Source organism: Eschrichtius robustus, chromosome 6 (genome assembly GCF_028021215.1).
Source record: "Eschrichtius robustus isolate mEscRob2 chromosome 6, mEscRob2.pri, whole genome shotgun sequence".
In the NCBI taxonomy this organism is placed as follows: domain Eukaryota; kingdom Metazoa; phylum Chordata; class Mammalia; order Artiodactyla; family Eschrichtiidae; genus Eschrichtius; species Eschrichtius robustus.
Window position 1 is genome coordinate 72,566,621 of NC_090829.1, and position 21,726 is coordinate 72,588,346.

At 49.0% G+C, this 21,726-nt stretch overlaps 1 protein-coding gene across 1 annotated transcript; it reads left to right on the top strand.

Moving 5' to 3' along the window:
• The first annotated feature begins 7,339 nt into the window (after positions 1 to 7,339).
• On the top strand, positions 7,340 to 10,483 carry FAM43A (family with sequence similarity 43 member A). Its single transcript, XM_068546474.1, has one exon. The coding sequence runs from the start codon at positions 8,255 to 8,257 to the stop codon at positions 9,542 to 9,544; it is 1,290 nt and encodes a 429-aa protein (XP_068402575.1). The 5' UTR covers positions 7,340 to 8,254; the 3' UTR covers positions 9,545 to 10,483.
• The last annotated feature ends 11,243 nt before the right edge of the window (positions 10,484 to 21,726 follow it).

Here is a 21,726-nt window from a genome sequence, read left to right on the forward strand (position 1 = left end):
GCCTGTAACCCACCCCCTCCATGAAGAGGGCCCTGGTCTCTCACTGATTGGCTAGAACTTCTTTTTCCCTTTGAGCCCTCAGAGCGCTTTAGCTCAGCCTCCACTATCTCAGACTAAACCTATTTGCACCTATGTTTCATCCCCTACGACAGAGGTCCCCAAACTTTTTGGCACCAGGGACCGGTTTCGTGGAAGACAATTTTTCCACGGACTGGGGTGGGGTGGGGGGATGGTTCAGGCGGTAATGTGAGCGATGGGGAGCGATGGGGAGCGATGGGGAGAGGCAGAGGAAGCTTCACTCACTTGCCCACCGCTCACATCCTGCTGTGCGGCCCGGTTCCTAACAGGCCATGGACCGTTAGTGGTCCGTGGCCCGGGGGTTGGGGACCCGTGTCCTACCACATACCCAAAGTACCTCCTCAAGTCCTCTCTGAATCAGTGAACACTGGATTATAACCTCCGTAAGGGTGAGACCCTGTGCGTCTCCCCAGCACCCAGTGCGGAGAGGCCAGTGCAGTTAATATTTGCGATTGAAGAGCTGTGACTTTGCCAGCTCATTTGTGTGGCCTAGTTAGAGATCCGTCAGGCCCACATGCCCAGAGAGAAGTTCAAAACTGAGAGACAAACTAAAACACAGATTGCATAATATCCTCTCTACCCTCAGTTTGAAAATCTCCAAGTATTTACCACACTCATTTCATTTTACCGTACGTCTTTTACTATTTCCTGAGAAGTAAGAACTGCTACAACGCTCATTGTTTTGGAGGTGAAAACCCCAGCGAGGCTGAGGGTTACTGGGCAGAGCAGAGGAGCCCAATGGGCCACCAGACTGTCGTGGACCTGGGTGAGATCTCAACCACTAGGGGGACCAAAGTCCGACCATGTAGATCCCACGACAGTCATGTTTGCCTTGAACCTCTTTGGTGGCATGAAGGCCAGTGACAAGGGGACATTTCAAGGGACCCAGTGAGTGGCAGCTCAATCGTGTCACAGGGAGATGTACGTTTGATTGATGAGGGCGGCTTCTGCCCAGTCCCCCCATGAGTCCCCAGACATAGCCCTTCATAGAAGGGAGAGAGTGCAGAACATGTGTGCCACACATTTATGTGTTTGAAAGCCTCTGGCTTTATGTTTAGCTGAACAGATTACCTGGATTGAGATTCAGGCCACATGCGTCCTAATCTTGGCCTGGTCAGAAAATAACTGTATGACCAGTGCGTGTACTCTCAGGACCTGATTTTCCTGTCTATAAAACCGAGGGGCAGGCTAGATTATCTTTTTTTTTTAAAAGGAACTCCTTTATTTATTTATTTATTTATCTATCTATCTATCTATCTATTTATTTATTTATTTTTGGCTGTGTTGGGTCTTCGTTTCTGTGCGAGGGCTTTCTCTAGTTGCGGCAAGCGGGGGCCACTCTTCATCGGGGTGCGCGGGCCTCTCACTATCGCGGCCTCTCTTGTTGCGGGGCACAGGTTCCAGACGCGCAGGCTCAGTAGTTGTGGCTCACGGGCCCAGTTGCCCCGCGGCATGTGGGATCCTCCCAGACCGGGGCTCGAACCCGTGTCCCCTGCACTGGCAGGCAGATTCTCAACCACTGCGCCACCAGGGAAGCCCCCAGGCTAGATTATCCTGAGGGACCCTTCCAGTCCTGCCAGTCTGTGCTTATGACAATTCGATTGCTATGAAAATAAGCACATGGTTGACGTCCAGTCCACAAATGTTTATCTTATACTGACTTGGTGGCAGGCCTTGTGCTAGGAACTGGGGACAGAAAGATGAATTAAATACAGTCACTCCTGTTGAGGCGCTCACAGCCTAGTGAAGGAGGCGGAGAATTAAAGGCACTAGTACGACAAGCAGGTGATCACAGAGGTCGAGATACACACAAGGGGGCGTGGAGAAGGAGTTAGGGATCTCGGGACATTTTCCTGGAGAGGGTGGGACCCCAGTCCGGGTCAGCCAGGGGACATGGTAGGAGGAGGCCGTTCCAGTTAGAACCACATAAGCAATGGCAGGAAGACAAGAAACAGTCTCACGAGCCCTGGAGAAGCATAGGCTCTTCTCCATTGCTGCAGCATAAATTACGAGGCCAGGAGAGGCGACGAATGAGGCTGCAGAGGTGGGCAGGTGCCAGACCCGAACATTCTCACGTGTTATACTGAGGAGCTGGGGCTGTAACCTGTGGCTGGTGGGAAGCCACTGCAGGGTTATAATGAGAGGAAGTACAAGGTCAGATTTGTGGTTTGGTGAGAGCGTGAAGGGTGGATTTGAGGGAGGGGCAGGCAGAGAGATGGGAATGGGTATAGATGGAGCTAAGTGACCGGGTTAATTGGGGTTGGCACACAGTTAATGTTGCTCTAATTGCCTTAGTTTTTTTAAGGAAGCACCAGGTCCTCTGCTTGGCTCTGATGGGGAGTGGGTGCCTTCCAGAAAGTGCGAGGATTCAGGGTACACATTGAGGGGAGTGACAGAGGAATGGACAGCTAGATGGGAGGTGTACTGCTGCTGTAACAAGTTACCACAAGCTTGGCTTAAATCAACATAAATTTACAATGCTGCAGGTTACAAGTCCAATACAGGTCTCACTGAGCTAAAGTCAAGGTGTCGGTAGGGCCTCTTTTCTGGAAACTCTAGGGGAGAACTCGTCCTTGCCTTTTCCAGCTTCTGGAGGCTGCCTGCATCCTTTGGCCTGTGGCCCCTTTCTCCATCTTCAAAACCAGCAAGGGAGAGTTGGGTCCTTCTCATATCACACTACTCTGACCCGCTCTTCTGCCTCCTTCTTTATTTAAAAAAAAATTGAGGTGAGATTCATGTAACATAAAATTAACCCTGTAAAAGGGAAGAATTAAGTGATATTTAGCATATTCACAATGTTGTGCAACTACCACTTCCATCTAGTTCCAAAATATTTTCATCACCCCAAAAGGAAACCCTGTATCCAGTAAGCACTTGCTCCCCCTTCCTCCATCCCTCCAGCCCTTGGCAACCACCGATCTGCATTCTGTCATTATGGATTCATCCATTCTGGATGGCTCATATAAATGGACTCATACAGTATGTGACCTTTTGTGTCTTCTTTCACTTTAGCATAATGTTTTTGAGGTCTCCACTTTCACTTTTAAGGACCCTGGTGATTACATTGAGCCCATCTGGATAATTCAGATTATTCTCCCTTTTTAAGTTCAGCTGGTTAGCAACCTTAATTCCATCTATTGTAGAATCTTCCTTCCCCTTTGCCACGCACTGTAACATATTCACAAGTTCTGGAGATTAGGACATAGACATCTTTGGGGGGGGGGGGTCATTATTCTGCCTACCATAGGAGGGGTCAGAATGGGTTGAGGCACTGCCTGAACGGCTGAGGGATTCTACTCAGCATTGTAGCTCCAGAAGCAGAGCATAGAGATTGTGGTAGTGGTCCAGGGCTGGGGTGGAGGCAGTGCACAGAAATTGCGGACCCGATGCTCATCCAGAAGGTCCTGGATGGGGAGGAAGGCAAGGATAAGAGGCTAGGAAGGAGTTGATAGTGGGAAAAATGAAGTGGGCTAGGGCAGGGCTCACTAAACTTTAGTAACTGTTCTATCATGGAGGAGTTTAAGCATGTATACCCCCAGCCCCTAACTCCAGAAATTCCCATTTAAGGGTGGGATCCAGGACTTGTCCCAGGGAATTCTGATGCAGCCAGTGGGTGAGTCTACTTGTGAGGAATGCTGATGTAGATCCTGGAGGTCTGGCGAAGGTTAAATAACTGATGTGATAGAGTAAGGAATGAAGAGGGCTGGAAGGGCAAGAGGCTGTGATCCCACAGTGGGATTTTGAAGCCAGAGAGTCCTTGAACCCACTGGAGTCATTCCCACCTTGGGGACTTCATATTGGGTGTGTCCTTTGCCTAGCACAAAGCTGTCCATATGTATAGTTTTAAATGTTCTAGCAGCCACATTAAAGAAGTAAAAGGAAACAGGCAAAATCAATTTTTAATAGCATATCCTATTAACTCAAACTAGCCAAAATATTATCATTCAATATATAATTACTGCAAAATTATTGAGATAGTTTACATCCTTCTTATCTTACTAAGTCTTTAAAATCCAGAGTGTATTTCATGTTTGCATCACATCTCAGTTTGGACCAAGTACATGTCAAGTGCTCATCAGCTGCACGTGGCCAGTGACTACCACTTTGGCCAACACGGGTTGGAATGTTCTCCCTCCATATCTTTGCCTGGCTGGCTCCATCTCATCCAGGTCTCTGCCCAGAGATACCTTCCCTGGCTCTGCTGTCTAAGCCAGCTACTTTCTACTCCTCACACTGTTTTCTTTTCCTCAGAGACTTGCCACTATCTGATATTTTATTCGTTATTTGTTTGCTGATTATCTGCCTCCCCATAGGATATAAATCCCATGAGGGCAGAGACCCGTCTGTCTGCTTTGGGGCAGTATCGCCAGCAACGACATCACCTCCACAAATATTTGCTGAATGACTTTGAAGATCCCAGATATGTCATTTGTCATCTCTGAAGCCCATATTCATTCAGCGGGGTGTAGGGGGAGGGGGACCAAGAAGCAGGAGCGTTATACAAGAAATAAGGTGGGAGAAAACCAGCCTGAAAGCTTCCTGCGCGCTAAAAGGCTGACTCTTACGTGTTCCGTTAGAGGCTGGGTTTCTTTCCAGCTGTGACTTGGCTGTGTATTGATTCAACCACTGGCTTATCCAGTTCTATGAGAAACCATCTCATCAAGTGTCACTTCTGCCTGGCACCAGTAGATGGGGCAGTGTCATAAAAAACAGGCGCAGTCTGCGGTCCCATGCAGCTTCTAAGCCGTTTCCGGCTGACTTTGCTGAGGTCTCTTCTGTGTCTCAAATCTGCACAGAGCGGGACTCACGTGTCAGAGTGTTGACATTTGTCTAGAATTTCTCTGTCCTCCCCAGGTTGAAAACAGGCTTATTAAGAAGACAGTCAGGAGCAGGCTCTGTGGGCCTGTGCCTCTGGGTCTGACACTCTGGCTCCACTGGAAAGCCTGGCCCGCCAGTGGAGTCCTCCCTGCTGCTGTGGTCCACTGGTTTCCCTGCCACCGCATGAAGCCCAAAGAGGTGCCTCTCGCGGAGGCTGAGAGCAGCCTTAGCTCCCACCACTCTTCCCTCCTCCTCCTGCTCAAACACTTCTGGTCCCTGGACCTCTGAGTAATTTGGAAATGTTAACTGCTTGAACACGATGCCTGCTTTTGTAGAGTCCAGACTTTGAGATTATGGACCAGCTAAAGGTCACTTAGCACAGGTTAATTTGGTGGGTTTTTTAATCGGAATTTTTTGTTGGGAGCACATACCATCTGCTTCATTGCCACTGCAAGATATTCCAGAAATGTGAGCAGAAGAGGAATTAACCTCGGTTTAAATGGGTTATTATAGTCCTAACCAGCTCATTCCAACACCATACCTCCATTAACCCATCAGTGCAGCTGAGGAGTAAGGCATTAGAGCTTTGGTCTAATGACATTCTGGGACCAGCCAGCCATGAAAAGGCCATTCCTTCCCTCAGAGACTAGGAGGGCATGATCAGAAGACTTCCTTGTTTGATCAGGAAATGTTCTTCTTTCATTGTCACAATTGTCAAATGCCATCCTCAACTACACACGCGCACGCATTTTTAGGTTCTATAATTTTGCCGTTCTCTATATCTGGAAAGGCCTTTAATTCTTCCCTCCATGGCAAAATCCTGTCCATATTTCAAACTTCACCACCTCCATGGAACCTTTTCTGATTTTCCTAGTCACAAAGAACCTTTTCTTCCAGCTTCTCAGAGTACTTTGGGTCTTTCTCAGGGCATTTAGTTCACTCTGTCTTCTTGTTCACATGCATGTTTCAGTCATTCATTCAACAATTAAGTAGTGTCAGGCACTGGGGGGAGATAGGGTGCTCTCACAGGACTTACATTCCAGAAGAAGCCCAGAGGTGGGTGAAGTTTACATCCCTCATTGGACTGGGAGCTTCTTGGAGACAGGAATTAGGTGTGCTCCCAGCTCAGGGCCTGGTGCCAAAATGTACTCAGGAAAGTTAGTTAAATTGAAACGCAGCACCAATGACTCTAGAAAATTGCGTTAGAGTTCAAAGAAAGGTTAAAAGTTAGCAAAGGTAGAGGGCCAGAGAATTTCCATGAGGAGCTACAGTTGTTCTGAAATCAGAATCTGGCATGGCAGCCAGAGACATCCAGATACCCAGTAGACTGGGCCTGGGGAGTGGGAGGGCCTACTCTCCTCCTCTGGGATGAGTTTGGAAGTTTGATGCAGGGTCATCTGGACATTTATCACACATTCCAGCTAGAAGTGGTATTGCTTTGATTGAGCAGACCATAGAGGCAAGCCGGTTGTTTCGAGGGCCCAGAAATGAGTTACTAGCCAAGGGTCAAGCTGGCCAGTTGATTGAAGCGACATTATCCAGCTGGCACAAGAGAAAAGAATGATTAATGCTAACCATTCTCCGTGGAGGGTGGCCGGGCATTATTTGACACAAATAAAAAACGTCATTTGAATTTTTACTAGGAATTCTCATCCATAATGTGATAATGATGTAATAAAACTGAATGACTGGCCTGCCAAATTATAAACTGAGTTCTAACCACACACAAGCATTACTTAGAAATTGAATATATCTCAGAAAACTGCTCTGCTCTGAGGCCTGACAGAAGGAGGGGGCACTGCTGGGGGTTAGGAGCTGGAAGCACCTTATTTACCAAACACATACCATAGTGTTCACTCTAGTCATCCTATTACCACTCATCTCTCTTTTCACTATCTGCTCTTTGCCTGTGGAGAAAGGGCTCCAAGATAGTGAAAGATAAGTCTCAGCGTTTTCTTTGCCCCTATTTATTTTCTTTAATAGAATAAAATTCTGGAAAAAAAAAATTAAACAGCACCCAGTCAATTTCAGAAAGCTATTACACGCGGAAAGAATCACTATTTCCCCAACCTTTTTGTATTTTATAGTGTAAATCCCACCTTCCACCACCTCCCCCAGAAGTTCCGATGGAGACAGACATCAGTGAGTTGCAACTCAGGCTGGGGGTGGAGTGTCAGAATTCAAGTTGCTTTTCTTGCGGGGTAACCAAAGGTCTTGGCGATTTTTGTAGATAAATTCTACAGAATTTCTGCTCTTAAACTTGGGATTTAATTGCCAGGTTGGACCGTTCTCCCCTTTCCCTCAACCAATGGCTGCAACCAGGTCCCTTTAAGAGACCAGGAACCCGCCGGGCTTCCAAGCCCGAAACAGATCCTCTTCTCTGCTCCTCCCCTGTCCCCGCGCGGCGAATGGTTCGCGCCGGCCTATATTTACCCGAGATCTTCCTCCCAGACGGCAAGGATGTGAGGCTGGCGAGGCAGCTACCGCTCGCGACACCGGAGGGGGCGCGCAGCAAAGGCGGGCAGCCGAGCCAGGGGATCCCGGGAGCGTAGTCGGACACCCTCCGGAGGGAAGAAATGAGGTAGCGACCATCTCCGGAGCCGACCATGCGCACGCCCCGCCCTCGGAGCCTGGCGCTGCCCTGGCGGAGCCAGCCCGGACAGTGAGCCGGAGAAGCCCGAGTCCCCGGCGTCCTGCGGGAGAGAAGATGCAGTGAGCCACGGCGGGACTGCTGCTCTGGGCCCGCCGCGGCCAGCCGGACCCACCATCTGAGCGCACCTGGGGCAAGCAGCTGATTCTGGGACCCGCTCAGCCGAGGGCCTCTCTGCCTCCAGCACCCCTTGGGGGTGGGGAGTACCGACCCCTGGGCACACTAGCGGTTGAGTTTCCGCGGTTTCTGGCCCTAGCCCTGGGGATTGTGAGTGTGAGAGGGGGCCCCTTTTCACCTTCGCCGGGGAGTTCCTGCGTATTCTCGCACCATCCCGGCTGCTTTTGCTGCACGCGCGCATCCCTTTTTTCTAGAGACATTTTCTGCTCCACTCTCGTGCTTTCTCTCATTTTGCTTGCCCAAGACTCTTTGCCCTGGTCCTGCCCAGGCTGGGGTAAATCTGTGTGCTCCTCCCTCCCCACCACTCCTTGCAGTTAAATCCTCTTAAAAAAAAATTCTACCCCTACCTCTTTCGGCGGGGTTCTCGAACATCTCCCCCGCCCCCACTCCCTCCGACTGGGCCACTCCCAGCAGAGTTTTATTTTTCGGTCTTGCCCCGGCCGGGCCCGGCCGGGGCGGGTGGCTCAGCCGGGCTCTCAATCGGCGCTCCGCCGCCGCCGCCGCCCAGCTGCGCTGGGGCGCCCTCCGGAGATGCTGCCGTGGAAGAAGCACAAGTTCGAGCTGCTGGCCGAGGCGCCGCCACGGCAGGCGTCCAAACCCAAGGGCTACGCGGTGAGCCTGCACTACTCGGCGCTCAGCTCTCTGGCGCGGGCGTGCCCCGAAGGCGCGCTCAGCCGGGTGGGCAGCATGTTCCGCTCCAAGCGCAAGAAGCTGCACATCACCAGCGAGGACCCAACTTACACCGTGCTCTACCTGGGCAATGCCACCACCATCCAGGCGCGCGGCGACGGCTGCACCGACCTAGCGGTGGGCAAGATCTGGAGCAAGAGCGAGGCGGGCCGTCAGGGCACCAAGATGAAGCTGACTGTGAGTGCGCAGGGCATCCGCATGGTGCACGCCGAGGAGCGTGCGCTGCGCCGCCCGGGCCACCTCTACCTGCTGCACCGCGTTACCTACTGCGTAGCGGACGCGCGACTGCCCAAGGTCTTCGCCTGGGTGTACCGGCACGAGCTCAAACACAAGGCGGTAATGCTGCGCTGCCACGCGGTGCTGGTGTCCAAGCCCGAGAAGGCGCAGGCCATGGCCCTGCTGCTTTACCAGACGTCAGCCAACGCTCTGGCGGAATTTAAACGGCTCAAGCGGCGGGACGATGCGCGTCACCAACAGCAGGAGCTGGTGGGCGCGCACACCATCCCGCTAGTGCCTCTGCGCAAGCTGCTCCTGCACGGACCCTGCTGCTACAAGCCGCCGGTGGAGCGCAGCCGCAGCGCGCCCAAGCTCGGCTCCATCACCGAGGATCTGCTCGGCGAACAGCAGGAGCAGGAGCTGCAGGAGGAAGAGAGAGGGTTGCACACGGAGGGCTGCCCGGAGGAGGAGGAGGAGGAGGAGGAGGAGGAGGACCGAGCCGGGGAGGGAGACCCGGCAGAGCAAGAGGCCGAGGCGCAGCGGGCGCTGGTGGTGGCCATGCACTTCGAATGCGGGGACTTGCTGGACACGCTGGAGAGTGGCCGCGAAGAGGCGCTGGGGGGCGGCGGGGTCTCGCCGGGTCCTGAGGCTGTGTCCCCGTCTCTGCTGCTGGGCAGCACCTCCGACATGAAGGCCGAGCTGTCCCAGCTTATTAATGATCTGGGAGAGCTCAGCTTCGGCAACGACGTACGCAGCCTGCAGGCCGACTTGCGAGTGACGCGCCTACTGTCGGGTGAGAGCACGGGTAGCGAGAGCTCCATCGAAGGAGGGGGCCCGGAACCCACCACTACCACCGCCGGGGACCAGTCCGACCCCGCCGACTGCGCCAGCTCAGACGAGCCCCACTCGGGCTGAGCTCCCAGCAATGTCCTGTGCGCTCCCCTGTTGCCCCATCGTGACCCCCCCACCCCGTCTCTCCACCACTTCCTTACCTCCCCGACCCACCCCCCCCAAAGAAAGGGGAAAGGGGACACTTGAGGCCCAGACCCTCCCCCACCCCCATACGTTTGGCTCTGTTTGAAGCAGGGCTCAGATTGCACGTGGAGATATGGGGGAGGGAAACTCTACAAGGAAGGGGAGAGAGGCAGCCTCTGGGGTCTGGGGAGGGGAAGGGCAGCTGGTGTTAGCAAAGCCCCACAGGCGTGAGGTGTCTGCCGGCCAGTTTCCTGTTTGTGGGGCAGCTGGGGCCTGAGGAGGAGGGGTTAACTTCCTCCACCAGCCCCCAACTGGGAGCGGCCTGGCGCTGTCATTGACATGTCATTAAAAAAAAAAAAAAAAAAAAGAATTTGCTCTCACAATGTTTGAGGCTTTAGTGCCACCTCCTTGCCCCCAGTCTTTTTGGTGCGAGAGCTTGGGTTGTTTACCTCAGACTCAGACCCTTGAAATTCTGCCAAATTCCTCAAATAACTGGTGGGGAAGGGAGGGGGGGAGAAAGAAAGTTGCATTTTGTTTACAGTTAAAGACATCTAATATCTAAAAAAGGAGTTTTCCTTTAGAAACACACACACCTTGCTCCCGCTCAAAAGATCTCACTCCATGATACTGTGTAAAATATTTTTGCACTGTTGTGAAGTATTTTTGACATCTTTTTGGTTTTTTTTTTTTTTTGTACATAACTGTGTTCTCAGAGTCCAATGTTTATATCTTTTGCTGTGCAAAAGGGACATGTAAAATGTTGTTCAGCTGTATATACAGAAATGTGTATAAAACATTTTGTTATTTTTAAAGAGTAGCACTGCTCTGGTTCTGTTTGCCCGCCAGTGGGGAGAGAATAAAGAGGAAAATTTAACAGAACAGGTGAGCGTCTAGACCTGCTTCAGAAAATGCTTGGCCGTGGGGCTGGGCGGCAGAAGGTGCGACCATGGCTGGGATGGGGTGGGAGGACAGTCTTTGTCCTTTGCGGGGCTTGGAGGTAATTAGGGAAGGGGAACCCACTTTATGCGTAGCCTGGGGCCTTTCTGGTCCTCTGCAACTCTGGATGCTGCAGCTGGGACCATATTCTTCACTTATTATTAGTTAATGTGAGTGTGGGCTTTTTCTGACTTCTTTGAGGCAATTCTTGGAGATGCCGGGTGAGTTCTGTTCCTCATTGCCAGACCTATGAGGTTATTTAGGGAGGGGTGACTTTCAAGGTCTTCTGAGGTTTTACCACCTCCTTCTGTGGTTCACCTTTTCCTTTCCAAACAGCTCAAGGAGCTTTAAAGATGTGAATTAGAGAGCTAAGGAAAGTCCCCATGATGCTCTCTGAGGAGTGGGAACATCTCTGTTTTTCCTGGGAGGAAAGTCAAGGAGAGAGGAAAGTGGAGAGGTTCCAGTCATGGCTTGAATGAGTCATGGTGCACGTGGGGTGGGGTCGGGGCAGGGGCAGGTGGAAGAGCCTATTTCCTTCCCTTCTACAACCCAGCATGACCCAGTGGGAGGATGGTTTGGAGGTCAAGGCGGAGAAGGACTGCTAGAGCTTGGTCTGTGTGTGTGTCTTAGCGTTTTCATGCTTTCCGTGTGTTTGTTTCTGTTGTAAACTCCAAACAGATGTCTCTAGTTTGGCTACACCCGATCAGCTGGAAGCTGTAATAAGATTCTGCCAAAACTGTGCCTTCTGCAAACTATTTTTTCCCTTTGCCCCTATGGGCCCCTTTTCCTGTGTTGCAGAAATTGAGCGCTCTCCTGGCCTTCCCTAGTGTAGTGTCCTGAGGCCCTTGGTTTTGTTTTCATCATAAATACGTTCTGAGCAGCTAGACCCAGTGATCCTAAGGAGTCTGGAATTCACTGGAGCCGTAGAGGAAGGGGGGTGGTAGACTTTCTTCCTAATTAACAGGAGTGGTTCAGGCATAAGATGATCTTTAGAAAAGCAAAGGGTGGGTGGGTGTGTGGGAAATTGAAAAATATTCAGAGTCACTTTCTGAGGGCATTAGAACAAGGCCTATCTTATATTTCTCTTCTATTATATTTTGCTTTGGTTGAGAGTCCCTATCCCTTTCCCTGAATACCTCAGCTACACATTATTGAATGATGTTTTCAAACCCCCAGGTAGAGAGAGGGCAGGAAAGTCAGCTGCGGGTCATCGCTAGTTTGCATGATTAGATTTCACATTTCAGTAATTTCATATTTCAAATTGTTTCCATGCACTGCCAGTTCCTTTGCTGTTTGAAACTGATGAGAACGTTAATCACGGTGAAGATCATTTGATGAATACTTGGGGGGTGGGGCAGGGTCTTCATGTCTTCCTTCTTAATCCAATTGATGTGTCCAGAGAGAATGCCAAGGTGGCTTTCGTCTGTGACTGATGAGGGTATGGTGATTGGTCAGAAAGTTCAAACAAATGACATTTACACCAACACCATCAATAAATATAAGGCAACTGTCTCTTTAAAGTCTGATTTTTCCTGTTATCTGATTTATAAATAGGGAAGGGCTGTTTAGGGGGTGAGGAAGGAGAAAGAAGAAAATAAGCAGACTGCAAAAGAACCAGCTCTCTTTTTCCCTCCCCCACCGGCGCCCTCCCTTTCCCTCTTTCCTCCCCTCTACTTTTTGGCTTTTATCCCCACTGCACCCCAGGGCTCTGGCTGATGTAATTCTAGAAGAGATGCGAAGGTGATACATGATTCACCTCTTCTTACATCTCAGTCTTCCAGGGATGACATCACTAGCGTAAGGAGAGATGTTTTAAATGAAAAAACAAAACAAAACAAAACCGGAAAACCAATTTACTCTTGACACTCAGAGGGAAAAGAGTGGTGTGACAAAAGCACAGCGAAGCAGAGGAAATACACGTTCCAGAAAGCACCTGAGGTCTGGCTTATTCATCAAATTTAGCTTTTCCGTCTTGCAGGGTGAGGCTCACGTTTCTCCTTTACTACCTGATGGTACTTTAAATGCAGTGAGACTCTTGCCACAGTCTTCCCCAGCCTAAGTTATCCTCGGTGTCCAACAATGCAGCCTTGACGGCACGAAACACGGAGTGACTTCCGGCTGAAAGAAAGATGGTTGCAGGGGTGGCCGCGTGCGTCCACAGAGGAGGTGTTTCTCCACCTCTCTCGGCACAAACATCCCATTTGTACAACTTTTGTGTGTGTTGAGGCAGAAGGAGAGAGGAGTAGGACAGTAAAATAGACAGTGGTATTACATAGCCTCTCAACTATTACAGTGTCAGACAACACCCACTCTACACACACGCATGCGCCCCCCCTAAAGAAAACCTTCCCTCTCACTGCCCCTCAGTCAGCAGAAGAGTAGATTTTAAACAAATTAGAAAGGCTCTGTTATACTGAGAAAGCACAATGCCCTCCCAGGGACAGAGTTGCTTTTAAGGGTTCTGCTTGTGAAAGGAGAAGGAACTGGCTGGTAGAATCCACCCCTGGCACCACACTGGAGATTAGAAAACCTCATGGGAGTCACCAAGAACCATGAGAAACGTAACAATTCTATTAGGAGCTCGTTGCCCTCATTTCTAAAGGGTTTAGTAATGTAATAAGAAGAACTCTTTCCTCTGTGTGGTATGCAGCCGTAGCCTTAGCATCTGCTGGTAAGTGATGCATGACAGAGCTAGCAATGTGCAGGGATTGTTGGTGCTAGGAGCCTTGCCTGACACATGGGAAACTACTCAGGGCTCCAGGAGGGCAGGAGGCCCCTAGGGCCAGGGCGCTCTATACTCTTGGCACCAGGTTTTTCTGTACTTGGCCACATCTGTCTCTAGGTATTTTTTGATTCCCTCTTTGATTTCTTCAGTGATCCATTGGTTGTTTAGTAGCATATTGTTTAGCCTCCACATGTTTGTGTTTCTTTCAGTTTTTTTCTTATAGTTGATTTCTAGCCTCATAGTGTTGTGGTTGCAAAAGATGCTTGTTATGATTTCAGTTTCCTGAAATCTACCGAGGCTTGCTTTGTGACCCAGCATGTGATCTACCCTGGAGAATGTTCCATGTGCTCGGCCCCATCTGGATCTGGCTTTACGGTTAGCTGGGGCCTTTCCTGCTCCTGCTGGCTCATCCATGTTCACAGTGTGCCTGGGACCAACCCCACTTCCCGCCCTCCCCCCCCGCCACCCCCCCCAGCTCTGGAGTGACCCAATCTGAACAGCCTTGACTAACCATCATTTTGGTGGTTTGAATGGCTAGGTGGCCCTGGAGCTTGGCACTAATTCCTTCACTGCTCTAGGGCTGTTCAGTGGCACCAGCAAAGGCCCTTGTTTCTAACCCCCAGGGAGAGCAGCCCTTCTGACCACCTCCTTTCCTGTTTCTCTTCTTCGTCTACCTCCCACCCCACTTCCTCCTGTAACACATCATTCCCCTTGGGCTTCTCCTATTACCCAGCTTCCCACCTGATCCTGGCTTCGTTTTTCCTTCTTCCCACAAACCTAGTTCAGACTTTAATCACATGGAATAAAAGAAAGCCCAAACTTTAAAGGAAAAACAAACCAAGCACACAGTCATCCATCAACACCAATCCTGCAACTCCAGGGCATGCTTTGGCCCTGCCCACCCCCCACTTAGAAATGAACAAATGAGGTACAGAGGGGTGATGTCCTGCCCAAAGTTATACAAGGAGACACCAAGACCCAGGGTTTCAAACTCCTAAACCCATGCTCTTTTCACATTCCTCCAGTTTTTATGGCTTATGACTAGATTTTTAGCTTTGGGATGGCAGAAACTGGCAGTTGAATTGTTCTTTGTTTCCCCCTTTCTTAGCTACCCCTACATTTTACACATGGTAGGTGCTGGATGATAAACTTGTGTGCCATTCTTTAACATACCACTCTCACCAACAAGTGCGCATGAGTGTCTACTAGCTGCACGATGCTGAAGGTAGAGGGGCCAGGTGTCTGTCTTCCTGGCAAGGATGCTGCTGGTGGGTGGGGTGGCCACCCCCAGAGGAACTTGGTCTCCTCTTGTTTCCACCCCTGAGGTCTGGTCTGGCAAGGCCTTGCCCTAGAAGAGCAGGTGTAGTTTGAGGGTGGAGGAGCTCTTTCCCTTGCACCATATTTATTAATCATCTGTATCCCTCCTGGTTGGCTGAGTTCTCCCAGGACAGGCATGTGACTTTAGGCATCTCTGATTCACCAAACTTAGCATAGAGCCCAACACCTAGTAGGTGCTCAGGAAATGCTAAGGAGGGAGTAAAGGGGGTGATTCCACTTCATGCTATGAGAATAGGGCTGATAAAGTTCAAGGTCATCACCCAGATGGAGGAGCCAAGGTTTTAAGGATATTATGTTTGGAAGGGAGGGAAGATTGGGATTCAATTGACTCCTCCACTCCATATCAGGTAGATTCAGTTCTCAAGATTTTCCTTGGAACTTCCCCGACCTTCTTAGGGAAGGGATGGTTCTGGTTTGGAGAAGGATGGTTTACTTGGAATTAGCTTTAATGGAATTGTAGTCACCAAAGTTATTGCCCATATACCTCCCTGTAATTTGAGCCAAATGAAGGCTCGTAAAATGTGGTATGGCAGAAGCCTGAAGGAAGAGCCTTGAATCCAGGCCTTGAAGTGATCGAGACTCTGTCTGCACTGACCCAGTCAAGTCACTTCCCCTCTCTAGCCTTGGGATCCTCATAGGTAAAATGGATGGATGGCATTAGATAATAGCAGAACTAATGTTCTGAATTAAAGAAGGAGCAAAGGTTAAAGTCAAGCATGTTTCTGCCTTCCTCCATCCCCTAGTGGGTGAGAATAGAAGAAACATCTGACTGTGGGCTAGAAACTGTCTGGGGCTCTGGGGACATCTTTAGGACTCACTGTGGCCTGGACCCTCACCAGAGTCTAATTTGGAGGTGATGTTCTCTTGGCCAAGCCAGAGCAGGAGTTGCCTGCTAGACATCCCTTTCACTACCTCAAAACTTGGAGGCCATGCTGTGTCCTAAAATGCAGGCTGATACTGTATCTACGGGCCAGGTTAGGAAACATAAAATAACTTGCCCTAAGATCACTCAGCAAGTTGGGGCCAGAAGTCAGGTCTCCTAACTCCAAGTCCTACCCTCTCTTTCTCTGTATTTTTTTGGTTGGGATAAGTTAGTTTGAAAGCAACCCAGCCACTCTTCAAGGAAAGTTGGCAGAGCCCAGGCATCTGATCAAAGACCATAAGGGCACCTGGTAGCACGGTGTTTTGTTTTCCTAACAAGGGTGATCAGGACCCACTGGCAACAAGTCTGGGAGTAGGAGGGAGTAGGCATCCTGGGGCATCTTCCCCACCCTCTCGCTCCTCCCTACTCCAGGACCCATCCCAATCCTGGATCCCTCTCCTAGGGGAATTTATTCTTTGCTGCCTGTCGGGGATTCTCCCTCTCCTCTGTTCCAGGATTAGCCAACAATGAATGGCTCAAGAGGTCACCAGCTCGCTCCAAGATCATCTACTCTCCCTGAGAGCCTGAGAGCCAGACAGAACCTCAGCGCACTTCCAGACCAGTCCCTTCCTTTTATAGATGAGGACACCGAGCTCAGAGAAGGGAAAGGACTCGTTCAGGTGTTGCAGGGAGCTTATAGTGGAGCCACGATTAGAACTCAGGCTTCTAATTTCTCCCCCCACTGCCTTGGTGACATGGGCCAAGTGTGTGTGTGTGTGTGTGAAGCACAGGGCCTGCCTCCCTCCCTTCCCTAAGTGGTAATGTTCGCACTTTTGCATCCTCAAGCAATTGTTCCTAAAGCCTACAGTGTGTCCCAAACTCTTACCTAAGTGGCCTTTTCAGGGAACTGACATTTTAATAGGGTATTCTTGGATATTAAAAGCCTTTGAGATATAAGACCCCATAATAAGAGAATTTCAGGCACCGTGATGTAGGAGGCCACAGTAGGCAGGAAAAAATGTTTTAGTGCAGGGAATACTTCTCCTAACATTACAGATATTCTAGCGTCATAAGCCACGTTCCTAAAGGTCACACTCTTGCAGCTGAACTCATACACAGAGAAAGTGATGTTGCCAAAGTCTCATGGGTTCAAGGAGGGAGGGTGGGTAGGGCCACTGGGTCCTACTATCAGTTCTGTGTGCCAGATCAGGGCTTGCAAATGATTCCCAGGCGCCATCTAAAGATCTACAAAACCATCAGCAGTTCCTTGTCCACAGCTGCTGTCTGTCCTGCACCAAGGCTTCCTCTGCAGGTAAACCTGTCTTAGCCTTTGCAGGCCAACTCATCCTCCACGTCCTCGATTCCCAGGGAAAACGCTCACACTACCTGATTTCCAGTAGAGGAGCTCATCTCTTTAAAGGAGCACCATGAGATCAGGTGATCCTGTTTGTGCCCGCACCAAACCACACTACTGCCCGAAGGAGATGTGGAGCCACACCAAGGTGTGTGGGACCCTTCCTCTCATATCTGTAGCAGTTGTTGCTGATGAAGGAAGCTCACGGAGCCCGTGGCTGGTCAGACCCTTTTGGAGGTGTTCACGTTGATGAAGTCCAAAGAGGTTTTAGTTACGTAATATCTCTGCCACTTCATTTCTTTGACCCAGGTCTTAGCAAATGTCCAATATTAACTGACAAACGAAATAACTGGGGGACTAGGGTGGGGTGGGGGGTAGTATTCTTGTGGATGAGTCTGTGGGTAGAGCCAAAAGAGAATTGGACTTGAGACCTGGTTCTAGCCTTGGTTTTCCCGTATATCAGCTCTTTGACTTTGGGCCAGTTTCTTTTTGTGAAATGGAGGTAGTAATAGCTAACCAAATGATCTCTCAGGTTGCTTTGAGGCTCAAAATCTAAATGTTGGATAAGTCAGTGCTCTCGGTAAAGAGCAGTCCAGGAAAGGAGTGGTGGCTGCTGGAATACTCAGATTGAAATAACACGGTCGGGATGAGTGAGCCTCAGTGGGGCTCCTCCACGGAGGGAATGTATAGCTGGGCAGGGACATTTTCCATGAAACATGTTCCAGGGACCCAAGGAGGGAAAACAGGCAAACACAAGGAAGTAATCTATTAAGAATAGGAAACCGTAGGTGGGCTTTCAAATGGCATGCTTTATGTGGAAAGATTATGGGCCAATTTTCCGTCTGAAGCTCTAGATAGCCACCTGAACTATGTGGCTCCACCTCCAGCCCAATCTCTTCCATCGGCTGTGGCGGGAGAGCGTGGCAACTGCCTGTGTTCTCTGGCTAGATTTTTATTTGTTCTCTGTAATTAGATTCATTTTGTCAGCATGTGATGATCAGCCAGATCAGTATTTCTAGTGTGATTACTGTTCTACACTCAGACTGACAGACACACACACACACACACACACACGCACTACTTCCTGAAACTTTCCACAAATATTCACAATCATGATTTCATTTACTTCTCAAATGGATGTCCCTGAAATGGACACGGTTCTCTTAGAGTGATTCTTTAGACTATTTTCTAGAAATGTGGAAGTTCTGAGGTGTTCCTTGGAGACATGCTATGTAGATAGAGTACACACAGGAATAATTAGGATCCTCCTGTTCTGATGGAACTGGTGTGTGTATGTGTGTGTGTGTGTGTGTGCGCGCATGTACAAGTTCCTGTGGGTATGCCTGGGACTGTGCTCTAGGACGCAGCTGAGCTGTACTGTAAACTCAAGATGTTGTGCTTGGCATTAGTGTGAAATGATCAGTGAAAGCTCACAGCGCAATGAGAGAGCTATGCTGATCCTCCCAGATTTCGGCCAAGAAAAACTTCAAATCACGTCACCCTTTCCTTTCCTTTGTACTCTGAGTCTCCTTTTTGGCTTGTTTTTAATCTTAAAGGATCCTTAAACTAATAGAAATCACCAATTTCCTTGAGGAATGCTCTGTATCGTGGGAGACCACGATCCACAGGGGCCTCTGCTAGGATGACCACAGATTCTGGTTTGCTCAGGACAGTCCCCATTTGTGCCTGATGTCCTCACATAATTATAGTAGAGCCACATTTCACTCTCAAAAGTGTCCTAGTTTGGATGATAAATTATGTTTCTCTACCTATTACCTAGATAATTTTGACCTTAACCTGTGCATGTCTTTTTTTTTTTTTAACATCTTTATTGGAGTATAATTGCTTTACAATGGTGTGCCAGTTTCTTCTTTATAACAAAGTAAATCAGCTACACATACACATATCTCTTCCCTCTTGCATCTCCCTCCCTCCCGCCCTCCCTATCCCACACCTCTAGGTGGTCACAAAGCACAGAGCTGATCTCCCTGTGCTACGCGGTTGCTTCCCACCAGCTATCTATTTTACGTTTGGTAGTGTATATATGTCCATCTGTGCATGTCTTTATCCATGCATTCCAGTTCTCTCCTTCACTGGAGAAACATTTATAATGCACCTACTGTGTGCCAAGCACTGTGCTGGCTGTGGGGTGAGGTGGGTGAGTCTGAGGTGGGGGATGGGGTGCACCTAGGGAAACAAGAAGGCATCCCTGCTGTAATGGAGCTTGTAATCCAGTGGAAGAGACCAAAGCATGTAATACCTGTACAAGCTAAAAAGAAGTAAGGTCAGTCAGTGTGTAAAGTATTGAGGGAACACAGGACAAGCAGCCAACCCACCGCTACCCAGCCAAGTGAGGGAAGGGTGGTCATAGAGGGCTTCACAAAAGAGATAGTTATCCTTTTCAACCATCAAGATAGTCTTCTCAAAGGCTCTGACTGAGTTAAAACTTTGCCTCATCTAGGTTCTGGGGGAAGTAAAATCCTCCAGAACTTTTTTTTTTTTTTTTAAAAGGGTGAGATTGGAGGATGCTTTTGAAAATTTCCTACCTGCAACCTCTCTCCAGCCCTGTACTTCTAAAGGCCATTTTTGAAGAATATTTGGGTTTTCTTCCTCATTGGTCCATTTCCTGATCCATGAACCTGGCAACCAGAAGGAACAGAATATGTTGGGTATAATTAAATAGGGTAAAGACTGTTAACTGCTTTAACAAATCCCATACTCTTACTGGCTTAACATAAGGAGAGTTTATTTCTCACCTATGCAATATTCAGTGTGAATACTTGTGGTTGTCAAGCAGTCATTTAGGGACCCAGGTTCCTTCTACATTGTGGCTCCACCATCTTCTAGAGCAGGAGACGTGGGCCAAGTTGGACTTGCTGGCTGTTTTTGTATATGAAGTTTAATTGGAACACATTCATGCTCATCCATTCACGCATTGTCTATGACTGCTTTGCACTATGGCAGCAGACTTGAGTAGTTGCAACAGTCTGTATAGTCCACAAGCCTAAAATATTTGCCATCTGGTCCTTTAGAGAAAAAATTCGCTGACCTCTATCCTAGTACCTCAAAATTCTCTCTGGGTCACCTGCTTCCAGCTAGAGAATGTCTTCCAGTGGACAGAGAAAAAGTGTGCATGATCATTTGGAGGTTTTAATGGGCAGGCCTAGAAGTGACACACACAACTTCTCACCATGTTCCATTGGCCAGAATTCAGTTCGTGGTTACATGTAACTGCAAGGCCAGCTGGGAAATGTAGTCCAGCAGTGTGCTCATAAGGAAAGGGAAATGGACTTGAGGAAGAGATACAGTCTCTGCAACAGAGACTCTTCATCTTATGACCACAGGCCCAGGTTTAGATGAGCTGAGACTTTAGGAGGATCAGAGGAAAACTGTTATTTATAAAAGTTTGTGAAGACAGTCATCATTCAGTCTGCACTTGGTCCTAAGGGCTGCTTTGAAGAACTCAGGACCCAGAGTTCAAGTAACTTTTCAGAAACAGTTGCTGTAAACATTAGCCCAACACTAGAAGGATTTTTGAGGGAAACTGTCCCCTCTCTGGGGGCTCTGTGAATTCCTACGGCCTTTGGGAGCAGATCTCTCTTTCTCCTGAGACAACCCAGCCCCTGGATGACAGCTCTGATTCTTGAAAAGTTCTTCTAAGATTTGTCACAGTGCCCTGTGAGGCTGTAGAGAACAAGTCAGCGAATTCTTCCTTGGTCAGACCCAGCCGCCTGCAGGGAGATGCCTGGGTCCTTCTCTCCTACAAAGGCCTCAGCTCCTCCCACCAGGGACCCAGACACCTGGACAGAGGACGGCTCTGCTTTTCCAGTGAGAGGGAGACCTGGATAGATGCGTGAGTGGTCACTGCAAGTTCTGGGAAGGCCCTAAGTGAATTGCACTGTCCCCCAGAGGTCTGAGAGAGGTCTCACTGTCCCACGTCAGAAATGCCTCTACTGGGCTTCCCTGGTGGCGCAGTGGTTAAGAATTTGCCTGCCAATGCAGCGGACATGGGCTTGAGCGCTGGTCCAGGAAGATCCCACATGCCATGGAGTAACTAAGCCCATGAGCCACAACTACTGAGCCCTCATGCCACAACTACTGAAGCCTGCGTGCCTAGAGCCTGTGCTCTGCAACAAGAGAAGCCACCGCAATGAGAAGCCAGCGCACCACAATGAAGAGTAGCCCCCACTCACTGCAACTAGAGAAAGCCCGTGCGCAGCAACAAAGACCCAATGCAGCCAAATATAAATAAATAAAATAAATAAATTTATATATATATAAAAAGAAATGCCTCTAGTAAACAGCTCAATCTGCATACTGACCTGAGGGAGGGCAGGAGAGGGGGACTTTATATGATAGTAGACTGGCTGAATTTTTATTTTATTAGCACGCTACATTTATAATAAACTAATCTAATTTTTAAAAAGCACTGTATAGTGCATTTTAGAAATATTTTAATTCAAAATAGTATTTTTAAAAAGGCTTAGGGTACCGAACAGGATTAACTGGGAAATTTACTGGTGTGGGTGTTAATGGAATATGGCATTACTTTATTCATTATTATTCTTTGATAAGTTTAGAGATAAACTAGCAAATAGTTTAAATAAATGCAACATTATCGAGAAAAAAAAAAAGAAGAAAGGAAGGAAGGGAGGGAAAAAAAAGAAAACAAAGGCAACAGGCTGTGTCTCTTCCAGAGGTAACCACCACACGGATAGAAGCACAGGATTCCAACTCAGAGACCTGGGTTTGCACCCCATTCTACAAGGCTCCCTGTGTGACGTTGCACAAAGAGGTGCATTTCTCCTAGGTCTGATAAATTTGTAAACAAGGTAATTATGCTTCCTTATGGCATTGTGCAATCCAAAGGAAATCACGTATATAAGCCACTTCTTATGGAAAAGCAT

Bases quoted from the DNA above. Each gene is read 5' to 3' on its own strand.
- FAM43A (XM_068546474.1), top strand. From the start codon at position 8,255: ATGCTGCCGTGGAAGAAGCACAAGTTCGAGCTGCTGGCCGAGGCGCCG.